The sequence below is a fragment of the Heliconius melpomene genome, chromosome 12 (genome assembly GCF_056956725.1).
Source record: "Heliconius melpomene rosina isolate 202511_hmr_F chromosome 12, ASM5695672v1, whole genome shotgun sequence".
In the NCBI taxonomy this organism is placed as follows: Eukaryota; Metazoa; Arthropoda; class Insecta; order Lepidoptera; family Nymphalidae; genus Heliconius; species Heliconius melpomene.
The window spans coordinates 14,723,262-14,740,150 of NC_140400.1; the positions used below are offsets into that span (position 1 = coordinate 14,723,262).

General features: G+C 32.4%; 1 protein-coding gene across 1 annotated transcript; it reads right to left on the reverse strand.

The window, feature by feature from the left end:
• Nucleotides 1–305: 305 nt before the first annotated feature.
• LOC146534099 (uncharacterized) lies at nt 306–12,116 on the reverse strand. Its single transcript, XM_085193843.1, has 3 exons — nt 10,481–12,116; nt 10,290–10,399; nt 306–350 (listed from the first exon to the last, which is right to left on the reverse strand). Exons 1-3 carry the CDS (start codon nt 12,114–12,116, stop codon nt 306–308), a joined length of 1,791 nt encoding a protein of 596 aa, XP_085049969.1.
• Between the last annotated feature and the right edge of the window lie 4,773 nt (nt 12,117–16,889).

Sequence of the window (16,889 nt, forward strand, 5' to 3'; positions counted from 1 at the left end):
TTTTTTTTTTAAGTTAAACGGTTTTATATTGCAAATAAATGTACTGAAAGCTAAAAAATAATTTCATGGATACGGCACATGCCGCACGGCACATACGAAAGACATGGCTTGAGACTTCACCCACCTAGTGGTAAGTAGCAAGTGTCGTGCCTTACGATTTTATTTTAGTTGACTGTATCCATGAAATTATTTTTTAGCTTTTAGTACATTTATCTGCAATATAAAACCTTATTTTTTTTTTACTTTTTTTTTTATGATGCATCTCCTACATATTGCATGGTAGAGAAAGAGTAGTAAGCCTAATATTAAGTCACTTCCTTCTCCATTTCGACAGGATCATCGTTTTGCAGCTGTGTAATTAAGGTTTTATGGGAACAGTTAAGAAAGCCTAATTCATAAAGACAGACCATCAACTGATCTCACTAACTGATTACAATTTCAACAAAAATTACAATACAATTCCTTCACACACAAGTTTCTTTATAGATTTCAATTTTGAAGTTAAAAAAAATACTTTGTGTTACTTATTGTAAAAAGTAACCTAGACTAAAATTATTCAACAATTCATGTTGTGATTTTTTGCATCGTTGTATATTTTTAATTTCATATGATGTTTATATGACGTATACATTTCTTTGTCAAATGGTATTTGATTTTATTTTTTCAACAGATCCATAACAGTTCGCGAGTTTGCCTTACTTGACTTACTTTACCTAATTAGTAAAGTAAGTCAGGCAAGACAAACTCACGAAGGGCTCACCTGATGGTTAGTGATCACCGCCGCCCACGAGTAACACCAGAGGAGCTACAGGAGCGTCGCCGGTCCAAGAATATGATAAATTAAGTTAATAAGGTTTAGTTTTATACAAACCTTTTATTTCTTTTTAATTTAAAACTGCATTTGTTAATAATATTTTTTAACTGTCATTCTAAATTTTTCATCAGGATCAACAGTTTAGCGTAATGTAATTTAGGTTTTCTGACAACTGTTCTAGGTACTATTGCCTAATTCAAACGTCTCTCACCTTCAACAATTGTCACTAAATCTTATTACAGTTACATCACTAATAAGAACAATTCTCCAATCACATCTAATCTACGAGAAGAAATAATAGAGGACCTACTTCTTTCAAGTTTTTTTTTATTTGGATCTTAAATTTTTCAACAGGACCAGCATTTTTCAATAATGTAATTTAGGTTTTATGACAACTGTTCAAGGTAGTATTGCCTAATTCAAACGTCTCTCACCTTCAACAATTGTCACTAAATCTTATTACAGTTACATCACTAATAAGAACAATTCTCCAATCACATCTAATCTACGAGAAGAAATAATAGAGGACCTACTTCTTTCAAGTTTTTTTTTATTTGGATCTTAAATTTTTCAACAGGACCAGCATTTTTCAATAATGTAATTTAGGTTTTATGACAACTGTTCAAGGTAGTATTGCCTAATTCAAACGTCTCTCACCTTCAACAATTGTCACTAAATCTTATTACAGTTACATCACTAATAAGAACAATTCTCCAATCACATCTAATCTACGAGAAGAAATAATAGAGGACCTACTTCTTTCAAGTTTTTTTTTATTTGGATCTTAAATTTTTCAACAGGACCAGCATTTTTCAATAATGTAATTTAGGTTTTATGACAACTGTTCAAGGTAGTATTGCCTAATTCAAACGTCTCTCACCTTCAACAATTGTCACTAAATCTTATTACAGTTACATCACTAATAAGAACAATTCTCCAATCACATCTAATCTACGAGAAGAAATAATAGAGGACCTACTTCTTTCAAGTTTTTTTTTATTTGGATCTTAAATTTTTCAACAGGACCAGCATTTTTCAATAATGTAATTTAGGTTTTATGACAACTGTTCAAGGTAGTATTGCCTAATTCAAACGTCTCTCACCTTCAACAATTGTCACTAAATCTTATTACAGTTACATCACTAATAAGAACAATTCTCCAATCACATCTAATCTACGAGAAGAAATAATAGAGGACCTACTTCTTTCAAGTTTTTTTTTATTTGGAACTTAAATTTTTCATCAGGACCAGCATTTTTCAACAATGTAATTAAGGTTTTATGACAACTGTTCAAGGTAGCATTGCCTAATTCAAGCGACGCTCACCTTCAACATTCGTCACTAAATCTTATTACAACTACATCACTCGTAGAACAAATTCAACAGGATGCGAAAAAGAAGAATTATTGAATTTATAATAAAACATATTTTAATGATAATATCATTGTTTACTTTCCAGAGTTGCTTTAATTTTTTTATTTAAGAATCTGTAAATCACGAAACTCGAAAAGATTTCTATTAGATTTAAATGCTTCCTAATCGTTGCTGTATACGCCAAAGAGAAAACTATTATCGAAATGTATACTTTAGCTTTATATCTTCATTGCATATGCTTTTAATCTTCATTTTTTAATCTGGATCAGCATTACTCAACATTTTTTGTAATATAGATTTTCTTACAATTGTTCAAGGTAGTATTGCCACGAAATCTTCTTACAACTACGTCACAAATTCCATAAGGTGCAGCATGCATGCTTTCCATTATAATGTTATTTAATTTATTAAGAAAAGGTTGACACCGGAAGCGGTAAAAAATAACATTAACCTATAAAATCTGTAAATCTTTAAGAAATTTAAGTGTTTATTGAAGAAACATCTCGTGTACGTATTTTCCGTTAAGAAGTTTGCTTTTCTATTTTGTTTAAAACTGAATCCTTTTTTTTTCATAAGAAGCAGCGCTTATGGCAATGAAATTTAGGTTTGATGACATCTATTCAAGGCACTGCCTATTATAAAATGTCACTCACCTTCAATAGACGTCATTAAATCTTCTTACTATTTCGTCACCAGAGCAGAGTTTATAAGCTACAGATGAAAAAAACGCAATGGAAATACAATATTGAAATTCATAATAATTATAATAATTCTATAATTTGGTTTACAGAAATGAAAGTACAGCAACATACCTCCATCCATCCATCCATCAGCCTTTCAACGTCCACTGCTGGACATAGGCCTCCCCTAATTCTCGCCACTCCGTCCGGTCCTGCGCCCTTTGAATCCAGCGGATTCCTGAAGCAACATACCTACTCATATATAATTCGGGGAGTGTGTGAAGATATCTTTCAAATCTAAACGTTTATACTATCGAGATATCAAGATATATTTGCTCATTTCGCCATCATTTTTATTTAGTATGGCATAGACGGATTTAGTACTAAAACACTGAGAGTAACAATCTCGAATTATTTCCCATAAATCTTAATAGATATTTCAAGGGAATTTTACTGAGTTGAAAGTATTTCTTTGAAATATCTTTTTAGTAGTATAATTTTTCTATGATAAAAAGTGTAGTTGTTGTTAAATATTCTTGTATAAATCTAATTAAGAGCTCTTAACTATAATTTATAAAAACTCTAGAGAGAGAATTATTCAAGAAACTGTTGTTAAGTCAGGCAGCGGCAATGTTTTAAGAAAAAGAAGTCAATGTTCTTTTACTCAAAACATGGCACTGCCTACTTAACGCCTGCACTTGTATGGATGACAATGAAGAATGTGTACTATTTTATACTAAATTTATAGTTGACCGATTTGTTGGCATTCGTGTACATTGAAATACCAAAAAATCGAAAACTATTAAACTTAGTATATAACAAATTAAGACTACTGGATATGAAGATAAAGAAGATATTCAATTGCTTGTAGCAATTTCGTTATTACTATCTCTAAAAACATATTTATTTCATCCTGCTAATTTTAACAATGTTCTGTATTTTTTTTGTGTCATGTAATTATTTTTAATTAAGTTTTGTTAGATTAAGTTTTAATTCATTTTTTTTTCTTATAGCACAGTCTATCGTCATTGTTCATTTTTAATATTCAAATTTCTTAGTTGTTAATCTACTCTACAGTAAAATAAGTACTGGTATTCAATTTTACTGTAATGTTGATTGATAAACAAGAAATTCAGCATGGATTTCAGTTATATATTCATAATATTTTATTTTTCTTCGCACAAAAAACGAGAAGCCAGTATAATTTCCAAGGCGTTTTGGCTATTGCCCAAAATTATAGTACTATTGATATATATATTTTTTACTATAATGATGATTTTTAGTCAAAAAGGCCTACCTACATCGAGTCCAATTGCGAAGAGAAGAACTCATAAGGATCTACAATAATGAAATTCTTAGCTAAGAACCAACATTATTGAAATACATATTAACAGTATATTTCTATAATGTTAGTCCATAGGGAAGACAACAAATGAGATTCATCTATTATATTCTTATTTTATATGTAACGAAGAAAAAAGCTGTCAAGATTTTCGAGCTATTTCTCAATATTATAATGTTTTTAGTATAATTTTGATAGATAGTAAAAAGATCTATTCCGCATTACATCCACTCTTCATTGAAGATATTGATTGTCCTTGCTCTGTGAAAAAAATATTATATGATGAGGAGATTGGGTCGTGCTGTTCGTACATTGTATGGTTTACGAAAGTTAGCCCAATTTCTTGTCTATATAAATATGTTATCAATATTTTTATGAATTAGTGATTATTATATGCAATTTTGTGTCAATAAACTAATTTTCTCTATAAATTTGTTTCATTTTTGTCACTTCAAAACAATTTAATCTTTTAAATTAATTTTTATCGTATAAAATACAAGAATAAACATATTATAAGAGAAGAAAGAAAATATTACTTAGTTAGCTTACGCTGTTACCTAAAACCCTTACCCTAAATGTGGTCCTAAGAGGCCCTTTAAAATTCGCAATGATAAAATAGGCAGGCTAAGGCTCTTTAAGCAAACTATAAAGAAATTTCGTTAAGTCGATAGCTTAAATTTTATTTCTTAAAGGAATATATTCAGATATATATATAAATGTGTTAAATTTAATAAAATAACTTAAGGTTATTTTTAATAATTTTAAAGTGTTATTCCACACTTAGGAAAGAAAAATACTTTTTAGAAAACGTACATTTTTTTTCTGATAACGCATGGGTCAGAGCGCTTGGACGATTTCCAAGAGGCGCGGGTTCAAATCTCTCGTTCAAATTTTTATACGTATTCTAAATAAGTAACTTTAGGTTAATTTATGATCTAAACTTATTTTCTTAAATAATTATTATCAACATAATTCAAAATTTTTATAAATATTCTAATTTTGGAAATATTTGTTAGAAAATTCAATAATAAAAATTTATAATTAAACTGCATTGGAATCAACGATCATTACTTACACGATTCTACTAATCGTACTTAACCTAGAGCCTAGGCTGTTTTGCTGTGACTTTAGAAAACATTATTTTATAAGTAAAATGATACATTACATACGTACATTGGAAATTAAATAAAAGCTTGTAATAAAAAGTAAAAAGTAACCGATGTTCAACGAAATATGAATAAGTGATCAGCCAATTGCGGCTCAAACCAACACAGATACTCGGAGTATAAAATCGTTTATTAAAATAATTTAGCTTATACAAAAATATACATATAGAGATAAATTTTAAACCCGTTTTACATGAACATATTCTCTCTCCGAGGGTTCCCTATGTATTTCAAGATTGTAGGTTTACGGGACAACCTAATAAATTTGATTATGCAGAAAATAAAGTTAACAAACTTAAATATAAATTGATACCTCCATGAATCTTGACATGTTGACAGACGGACAACAAAATAATCCTATAAGGGTTCCGTTTCTTACTTTTTAAAGTACGAAACCCTAAAAATAGCAAATATTTGCGCTAACAAAAAAATCTAAATCACAAAATAGAAATGAACTTTGACAATCTATTCCAATAGCATTCCCACTGTACCATACGGACGTTAGCAGTCAATATTGTAATTAGGTACAGAATTTTGCTCTCCCCTACAAATGTAAATACAAATACTCGTCCTCTGAAACATCTCGCTGCATATCATACAGTAGTCAAAACATTGTTTGGCACAAAGTTACAAGCCCTAGCTAGTATGTTACAAACAAATTGAAATATTAAACTCTAAATGAATAGCCCTTTGACAACTCAGATGTAAAAAACAAAGTTTAGTATGAAACATAATTAAAATGTTGCAAAGGACACTGCATATTTTATTTACATTCGTAAAGTCCCGTGATATTTGCTCTACAATATTTACTTTTGGACTTAATTATTAATAAACATGGCGTTTGAGCTTTAAGGCTTTTAGGAAATATCTCGAAAATTCGGTAGAAATTGGGGAACGAATTGTCTTAACATAAGAGTACTCTGCCTACCCTGCTATGCGGGATAAAACGTGAAGTTGCTAAACTAAAATTATGGTTTCAACGTCGTCGTAATTCAAGTTGTAAATGCTAGAAGATATTTAACACGTCATCGTGGCGTGTACACAACACTAGATTACAAAGGCGATAATTAAGCGTTCGAGGTTTTTGTTTGGCTAAGAAAAAGCACGGCGTCGAGTTCTGTCACTAAACACATGACTGCTTAAAACAATTCAGCTTCAGAAATTTCAATAAAATTACGTATATAACACACATATGTACCAACATACGAGTACATTATAAAGTACTGGCGTAAACGGCTTTAATATTTTCAAAATGAAATTAAAATATTCAATTTCCAGCGATTCGAATGGACGTATGAAGTTCGCAGAATAATTACATCCACAGTATGAAATGCGAGACGTATTATGTCCTCGGAGCTATTTTCCCGGACCGCCCGGACCGCCGGGATGCGTTGCAATATTGATTTTAAGTTTATTTACGTATACAGCGATTCAACGAAATCTGGGCAAAGGCAGCCTCAATTTACAGTTCTGGGAAGTTATGCGTTTTTGATTAATATGGGCAATTTTAAGCTTTCAATATGAATTTGCTAAATCAGCACACACAAGATGCTAATTTTGTTATCACTTACACTTCACGCTGTATCCCTAGCGGATGCTCTGCATACCTCTTTCGCATCATCCACTGTCATCAACCTCTTCATACATGCCCTCCGGTCCTCGTTCCTTTTACATGACCTTCCTTACCTCCTTAGCTACATCTCTTACCACTCACTTTTCCTTCATAAATCACGTAGGGGCTTTATTATATTAACAAGGTAATGTTCCAGCTTAGACTGGACTTTTAAGCTGATATTTAGTTCGATGCCTGGTATTAAAAAATAGCCAAGTCAAATTTGGAGCTTCAATTTTAATTCTTTGTTATTTTGAATTACTAGAATGAAAGTCTCAAAAGTAGCTTGTGTTTCCTGATTTTTAACTTGGCTGGACACTCAAGCTCTTGGCTTGATATATATAATTCTTTACATTCTTATGCAAAGAACATTTAAAACAAAAATATTTTGAAGCAAATTACTTAGCTCTCTTTTACTGTTTTTTCCTTAAAAAAAACTTATAGTATTAGAAACCGTTAGCATAAATTAAAAACAATACCTGTTCTCAACAATGAGTACCTACAATATACAATACATGTACATTTATGTAATATCAAATATTTAACATTGCTCTACGATATCCTGTAAAGGGAGCTGGAAACACGCAGAGGGATGTCGAAAAAATGGTCGAACAAATTCATATTTGTTCAGTAAAAACAAAAATACGCCTACACCAGACGGCCGAAACATGTATACAATATACACATAGTGTTTTGCCATAAATATTTTTCATGAAAATATGTTTTCGAAGAGTTTTTCTTGTACCTCACGCTGTATCATGCAAATAACTCACTGATTTTCCGCATGCGTGCCTGCCTTTTGTCACGTTATACACAGTATAGCGATTAAAATGAAAATAATTTATTCCCATGTGAAAGAACCTGTAATAATAATAATAATAATAACTCTTTATTGTACACCCAAGAAAAGACACAAAAAATACAATAACATTATATAAATGTACAAAAGGCGGCCTTATTGCTTAATAGCAATTTCTGCCAGGCAACCTTAAGGCAGAGGACATAGCAAATTAAGATAGGGGTAGGGTGCAAAAAAATATATAATTAAGGGTATAAAATAAATAAGAATATATTTACCATAAATAACACATACAAAGCATACGTAAATAAATATAGCCGTATCAATATACAGGGTGTCCCAGGAGTCAACGATAAAACGAAACCAGGTGATAGACCAAGTCATGACAGTTATGAGAAAAATATAAAAAAAAATCTTTGTCATGTATTTTTCATATTATATTGATTTTAAAAAATATCGGAAAAACCGACACCCTGTGATGGTTTTTCAAGTCCCAGGAGTACAAATATTACTCTTTCTTCATTTTTTTTTCTGTAATGTAATCATGAGTAACCCTTCTGTGAATTACAGTTTAAGATTGAAACATACCTGCATCAGTTTTCAATAAAATATTGTGTTTTTGCCAAACATTAAATTCAAAATATTTACTACACTCAACTTTAACCGACTGTACTGTAAAAAAAATGTACTACACTGTTTTTGCAAGTAACTTTAAAAGTTGGCGCATTTAATCTGGATTCCGAAATGGTACGACACTTGCTGGATTACTTCTTTGTTGAAGAGAGAAAAATCCAAATACACGATAATCGGGATGACGTTCAGCGTTTTGATATCTTTTCCGATACATTCTAGCTGCAGCATTTGCATTACATAACCACTCTCCATGAATGAAATGCATACTGGCAATGTGTCAAAGACCGACTATATGGCCTGCGAGAGCCCGAATCGAGCACTATCCTTATAAGTCCTGGACCAGCCCCTAAGTTGGAAAAGTTTAGGTACCTTGGATCCGTCATGCACGAGTCTGGAGGCATCGATCACGATCTCCTTGGCCGAATAAGAGTTTGGACGGTATCCTGTGATCACAGACTACACCAGTAACCTCCCGCCACTTAGCCCAGGCAACAGTTATCCGACTTAGGGGCTGGCCCAGGGCTTATAAGGATAGTGCTCGAGTCCGGGCTCTCGCAGGCCATATACTCAGTCTTTGACACATTGCCAATATGCATTTCATTCATGGAGAATAACCATTCTCCATGAATGTAACGTAAATGCTGCAGCTAGAATGTATCGGAAAAGATACCAAAACGCTGAACGTCATCCCGATTATCGTGTATTTCGATTTTTCTCTCTTCAACAAAGAAGTAATCTAGCAAGTATCGTACCATTTCGGAATCCAGATTAAATGCGCCAACTTTTAAAGTTACTTGCAAGAACAGTGTAGTACATTTTTTTTATAATACAGTCGGTTAAAGTTGGGTGTACTAAATATTTTGAATTTAATGTTTGGCAAAAACACGATATTTTATTAAAAACTGATGCAGGTATGTTTCAATCTTAAACTGTAATTCATAGAAGGGTTACTAATGATTACATTACAGAAAAAAAAATGAAGAAAGTGTAATATTTGTAGTCCTGGGACTTGAAAAAACCATTACAGGGTGTCGGTTTTTCCGATATTTTTTAAAATCAATATAATATGAAAAATATATGACAAAGATTTTTTTTTATATTTTTTTCATAACTGTCATGACTTGGTCTATCACCTGGTTTCGTTTTATCGTTGACTCCTGGGACACCCTGTATATACATACAAATACATACACATATACATATAAACTACATACATACATAGATAAAGATAAGAACTAAATGGTAAGAATAAAATGTGTAATGGCAGAGAGAAAAAAAAAAAAAAAAAAAAGAAAAAGAACCTAAGTCTTAAAGTGACATAAAGTGTAACTTTAAACGACGCTTGAAGGTTAGAAATGTTTTGGCATTTCTGACCACTAAAGGAAGGGCGTTCCACAACCTACACGCTGTTACAGTAAATGAACTGCTGTAGAAGGAGGAAGTGTGAGAAGGTATTTTGAGGATAAGATTACGTTCAGAGCGAAGAGGGCGAGAATGTGTCTCGCCCAAAAACTCAAAACGTTCTTTAAGGTAAGGAGGGGAAATTGGATTGAACAGAATACAGTAAAGAAGATGAAGGATGTGAGTATTCCTGCGAAGGCGGATAGGGAGCCACTTGAGTTTTTTACGGAAATCAGAGATGTGATCAAATTTGCGAAGGCCAAATATGAACCGAATACATAAATTTTGAATACGCTCAAGTTTATTTAATTGCTCCTCTCTTAAGTCAAGATAGCAAGTGTCAGCATAATCAAGAATCGGTAGAAGGAGAGTATTTGCTAACGAAATCTTAGTAAGTATAGGAAGAAAATTACGCAAACGTCTAAGAGAACCTAAGGATGCAAATATCTTTCTGCTAACCTCACTTACCTGTGAATCCAAGGACATATTATTATCCAGAGTGATACCAAGATCTTTTACAGTTTTGCTGAATGGTATAATGTCACTTTTAATAAGTACGGGTGGTAAAGTCGATACATCTATTTTTGAAATAAGTTTTGAACTACCAATTAAAATCAGTTGAGTTTTTTTTGAGTTAAGATGTAGACCAAATGACTTACTCCAAGAAGATATACTCTCCAAGCTATTGTTAATGTCCTTGATTGCGGTGGGTAAGTCCGATATATTAGCTTGATTGTATATCTGCAAATCGTCTGCATATAAATGGTAGAGAGAAGAAATAGTATCAGAAATAGTATTTATAAACATAGAAAATAGCAAAGGAGACAACACGCCACCCTGCGGAACACCAGCAACGACAGGAGTCCAATCAGAGTACGAATCTTGTATTCGCAAACGTTGCCGACGTCCGTACAGGTATTCACGAAGCCAGTTAATTGCATCAGGAGATATGTTAAGTGACTTTAAAGTAGCCAGCATGATATCAAAGTCAACGGAGCCAAAGGCATTGCTGAAGTCCAGCAACGCCAAGACTGTGACTTGTTGCCTATCCATGCCAGAACGAATGTCATCAGTAATTTTTACTAATGCCGTTGTCGTACTATGACCAGGACGGAAACCGGATTGCAAAGGGTTCATAAGGTTACGTTGGTAAAGGAACTGAGTGAGTTGGGTCTGAATTAAGCGCTCAAGGACTTTGGATAGGAAAGGAAGAATAGAAATAGGACGGTAATCAGAGAAATCAACAGGATTAGGTTTTTTGGGTAAAGGAATTATTTGTGCATCTTTCCATATTGAAGGAAATTGCTTTGAGCATATAGAGTGATTAAATATACATGTAATTACAGGTAATAAGATATCGAGGATGAGACTGATCATTTTGCGACTAATGCCGTCAGCACCGACAGCATCAGATTTAGTGGCTAAAATTGTCTTCTTAACATCACTTTCTGCAAATAAACTAAAGAAAAAACTAGGAACACCTGGAATGGATAAAGCATTAAGATGGTTAATAGTAGATAATTTTGTTGCGTTATTAATAACACAGGAAGAAGAGAAATGTCTATTAAGTTCATTTAAATTGATATTCTTGGGATTTATAAATTGTTTCGCTTTTCCAACTCCGATAGATTTTAAAAAATTCCAAACTTTATATGAGTCTTTTTCCTCTATTACAGATTTGTGTATATGGCGTCGTTGGTTATCTCTACACATCATATTACAGCGATTGCGAGCTTTATTGTAATTTTGCCGATTGGTATCATTAGGATTTTCTTTGAATTTCATTTTAGCAGTATTCTTTTTATGTTGCAGCTTTTTAATTTTGTCTGTTAGCCAAGGAGCAGGATAATGTTTTATTCGTACGGGACGCAATGGAGCATGATGATCATATAATTTTAATATGTGCGAATTGAAAAGAGCCAGCTGATCATCAGCTTCAGTACAGATTAGTACACTCGACCAATCGATTGCAGCCGCGTCCTCACGCAAGCAATTTAAATCTATACCACCAAAATTACGTTGCAGAAGGATTCTTGATTTAGCTTTAGGGGGCCTAATTTTATAAGATAAATATATGAGATCATGGTAAGAGAATGCTAAGGCAGGATATTGGCCATGTTTTTCAACATGGTCAATAGAAGAAACAATCATAAGATCAAGTAATGAGGGAACGCAGTTAGGGAAGTTATGAGTAGCGGATAGGGGGAGTAGATGTAAGTTAGCACCATCGACTATAGATTTTAAGCGGGACGAACGATGATTTTTCTTCAACACACAAGTATTAAAGTCGCCCATTATAATAGTGTGATCGTAGGAAGGTTTATAGTTTTCTAGCAGGGTTTCAAATGACAAAAAGTAATCGACCGCAAGGTTAGGGTTATAGTAAACACCAAGAAGAATCTTAGTATGAGTAAAGCAGACTTCAATAAGGAGATGTTCTGGACCAGAGCTTGGGTCACTTTTGGAAAAGTCTACTAAGCTATAAGGAATGTGTGTGCGTAGATAAATGGCAACGCCACCTCCTACTCGACCTATACGATCGTTACGGATCAAATGAAACCCGGGTAGTAAATAAGAAGCCGAAGGGAGGCATGGTTTTAACCATGTCTCTGATACTAGAATAGCATGTACATTATTATTGTTGAAAGAAGATAAGAAATCTGGGAAGTGTGCAGGAATACTTTGCGAGTTCAAATGAATAATGTTAAAATTTTTCAGTACGTCTGAGAAATTTGAATCTAATGTTTCACTTAGCGTGGGGATACTTAGAAAGCTGTCATTACTGCTCAATCCATCAGAAATAGCCGAAAAGGAAAGGAAAGAATCGTTGGAAGTATTAATGTTGATTGCCATTATAAGTATGAGGGAAATATATAAATAATAAATAAGTTATATAAAATAAATAAATAAATAAATAAATATAAATAAATAATAAATAACAAAATATGAATAAAAATAAAATAAGATGAAAATAATAATAATTAAAAAAAAAAATACAAATGTAAAAAGTATAACGATAACCCGTTTTAGCTTCTAAATTTGCTAAACCACCCGCTAGTTGGAAAGAGAAACCAAGAAAGAAAAATAAAAACAAAACAAATAAAAAAAGTAAAAATTAAATAAAAACAATATAAACATTTCCATGTGTACCATGAACACAAAGAAATATGATTAGTAAGAACAAAACTTATATATAAAAAAATACTTAATAAATAATTAAAAAAATAAATAAATAAAAAAAAAACCTGTAACTGTCACGTTTATAGCCAAACTCTGTGCCGCTGCGTCACAACAGCGTCAAAAAAACTTCATACTTATGTTTTAAAAATATGTTTTAAAAAATAATATTAGTTTTTAAACTATATTTATTTGTTTTTATATATTATTTTTAAAATTTCTTATATTTATTAAACAAGTATCGTCATCATTTGCCAGCAGATTTTAAGTAAAATTTAAATTCATAGTGATTGTTGATAAACATACAAGAGCATATAGCGAGTTGACGATGCTTCAATTCGTTCGCTCAAAAGAATATGAAAAACAGTTTAATTTTCACTATATATAAATTATGCATTATGTTTTTCGAGATACATTTTGATATGGTATTTTCATATTAATGTTTACTGATCAGAGATGATCAGAGACCTCCTAATTGTAAAACGAAAAATAACATAATCCATGTTCTAAAACTAAAAATATACTTAAGTATCTTATGTCCCCAATTTCTTTGAATTTTATTAGTATTAATATTAGAATGTGACCGTTGTGACGTAGGGGCACAAACGTATGACTGTAATGGCGACGTTTGTGGGCTCGATTCCCACTTAGGGGAATGAAATATTTAGTAGATTGATTTCCTCGCTCTGGTAACTAGGCAAAGCTCGGCGTTGATTCAGCCACTCAACACACAATACCTGAAGAATTCGATGGAAAATGGGGGGCGGAAATGTGTTAATGGGTAATGGAATATTTTAAAACTAGGTTCCCACTACCTACCCCGCTATTTCCATGAAGCTAAAAAATAATCATATGTATGTAATAAGATGAAATTTTTAATAAACTAGCTGTGGCATACAGACGGACAGACAGATAGACATGAAAAAAATATATTTATATATATATTAAGGTTATAATAAGGGTTCCGTTTTCTTCATTCGGCTAGGGACCCTAAAACCACCTCAGTGATACTACACAACCCTTCATTAGTTTTGACCGATTTGACACTTTTTAAAAGTTAACGTTAACATACAAGCCCACAATAGCGTTTGAAGTAATCCCTTTAAAATTTTTGAAGGCATTGACGTGGTGTCAAACGCATTCACTTTGTAAAAAATCGTCATGTTTTTTGATTTCTCTTTGAGTTTTACCAAAATATTTTCGAGTATTTAAATTCTACTATATTTTATAAAATGGTAAAAGTAAATAAAATTTATTTTTATGCATAATTATGTCGTACAAAAAATGTTTGTGTATTTTCCCTTAAAACACATCGTACTCGTGGTATAAGCGTAACTGGTGGTGGGTTCGATTCCCAGTCCACGAAATGTCATATTTAATATTCTCATTGAAATATTTAATATTTTCATTTCCTCTCTATTTTACGAAATTACAAATAAAAACTTAAGTTACAGATAAAATCTAATACAAACTTATAATTGTAGTCAATTTCATACAAAATGCATTGATACGCCCACCAATTTAAGTTTGTTATATTTTATAAATTGCAAATCCTGTTGACCGGAAATTGGTACCTCGGTGGGCTAATCTTACTCCCACTCACTGACCTGTATTTTATTATTATTTTTATTTATTTATGTACCACACAGGAAATAAAGTACAGAAAACTTATGACAACAAAAAAATGTGTGCAATAGATAACTTATCTCTAATAGAGATCTCTACCAGAAACCCTTGAATTTAGGAGATGTTAAAAGAAATGATTCGGGTGCGATATTTTAATATTATGTTAATAATAACAATAAACCTATGTACAAAATATGTACCTACGTTTATTTGCATGACCGCCATGATGGTAGAACAAGCGCTGTGCCAAGTACACCCAACAATGCTTGCTCCTGCTTGCAATAATCATAATGGCGGTCGGCGAACCTGCCCCTAGTCAACCGGATACGGCTCAAAATCAATCTGTGGGCTGTCCAAACCGCAACATGTATAGAAACAGATGGAGAAATGGAGAACATGGAGGAATATCGACTTCTAATATGTAGTTTATGTTGCTATAAATATGATATTGGAATATGTATATATTCTAATATAATAATTATATTAGAATGCTATTTATTAAATATTTTTGCCATTTTTAAAATCATTCTTAATTTTCTTTTGCTAAATGAAAATTCTTTGCAATTTATTTGGGTAGCAGAAATTTGTTAAATGTCCCTACAGAGATGCTAAGGACATAATTAAGTTGTAACAAGGGTAATAAGAATTTCGACGTAGCTTGATGACAACTTATGTCTTGGTGGTCTGAGAGATTGAACAATTTCCATAAAAGATTTATAAAGATAAACAAAATCAGTGGGGGAAAAATGTTTGTTTAAACAAACTTGTTTATCCTATCCTATATCTTATAAAACAAAGTCACTTTTCGTGTCTGTCTGTTGTTTCTAACTCTTCTTCTTCTAAACCACCTAACGGATTTTGATGCGGTCTTCACCATTAAGTCGAGTGTTTTTCGTAGAAGGTTTATATATAGTTTATTATTTGTACATTCTTATGTAAATTAACATAAATACGATAAATGTGTATAAAGTCCTACCCGTTGAGACACTTTCGCGCATGCGCTGCTCTAATGGTAAGTACTACATGACAAAAATGTACTGGAGTATTGTTCCTCTTAATAAGATCTACAAAAAAGTCCGCGAGAGCATATTCGTATTTTTTAAGAATAACGCGCAGTGATCATTTTTCTGTCTAAAAATAATAATTTCAATATATTTTTTTATTGTGAGGGATATTTTTCCATAATGGTATTAATCCTTATCCTTTAAAATACTTTATTAATTTTCTACGTTAAACGAAGATAAAATTTGCTTTTTACAATATTTCCAAATTGCGAATAGTTTTACAGAAAAACGCATTTAATTGTTGACACATTCCGCCGTTGACACATCAGCTGTATGTTACTCAAATTTCACTTCTGGCTTCGCTGACGTTTGTTATGGTTGACACACGTGTTAGTGAGAGTATCTTATTTTAGTATATTATTTTAAAGTGAAAATAGTTGCAAGTTGTTAAAAGATCTATATTAAGAAGGTGTTGGGTTGTAGTGAGTGTTTGTGTCGTTTTATTTGTTAGATTAGTGTTATTTAAGGTAGGTTAGACTATTTAGTTTTAATATGGATCCTGATCGTCCACCTGATCCCCCTGATCCTGGTGGTGATATACAATCATATTCCAGGAAAAGGCAAGGTGGAGACACACCTTCTGACAATGATTTAATTAAAAAAACTATTTTTGATCCCTCAACCGCTACACCTTCTATCCAAAACCTATATGTCCATCCATCCCTATCTGATATCCCAAAAGCATATATTGATTCTGACAAAGGCCCTTTCTTAGTGTATGTGTCAAGGGAAACCCCTGACCCTGCAGCTGGAACAACAATTAGAGCTATTAAATTTGGTCAGTTTCTACACAAAAATAAGATAACTGATATTACCAAGGATGGAGTTAAAAATGTTGGACGTAATAAAATTAGCGTCCAATTCTCAAATGCTACTGCAGCGAATTGTTTTTTATCAAACCCCATTCTTAGTCTATGTAAGTATGTGGCAATTATCCCAACTTTCAACATTTCAAGAATGGGAATTATAAGACAGGTCCCAGTTGACTTCTCTTTAGATGAATTGGTTGAATCTTTGGAATTTCCCTCTGGATGTGGTCAGGTTTTGAAAGCGAGACGTTTGAACAGAAAGTGTGTTAGTGAGGGTGTGACTACATGGGTCCCGACTCAGTCGGTTGTAGTTACATTCCGTGGACAAGTGTTGCCAGAAAGGGTCTTCTCATATCATTCTTCCCTACCTGTTGAACCATATAAATATCCTA

Excerpts from the sequence above, each read along its gene's own strand:
- LOC146534099 (XM_085193843.1), bottom strand. The coding sequence starts at position 12,116 with ATGGGCGACTTTAATACTTGTGTGTTGAAGAAAAATCATCGTTCGTCC. Across the intron at positions 10,400-10,480 it reads GGAGAGTATATCTTCTTGGA|ATGTATCGACTTTACCACCC; the intron begins GTAAGTCATTTG and ends TTTCAAAAATAG. Across the intron at positions 351-10,289 it reads ATATGTCCTTGGATTCACAG|CTGCAAAACGATGATCCTGT; the intron begins GTAAGTGAGGTT and ends TTAATTACACAG.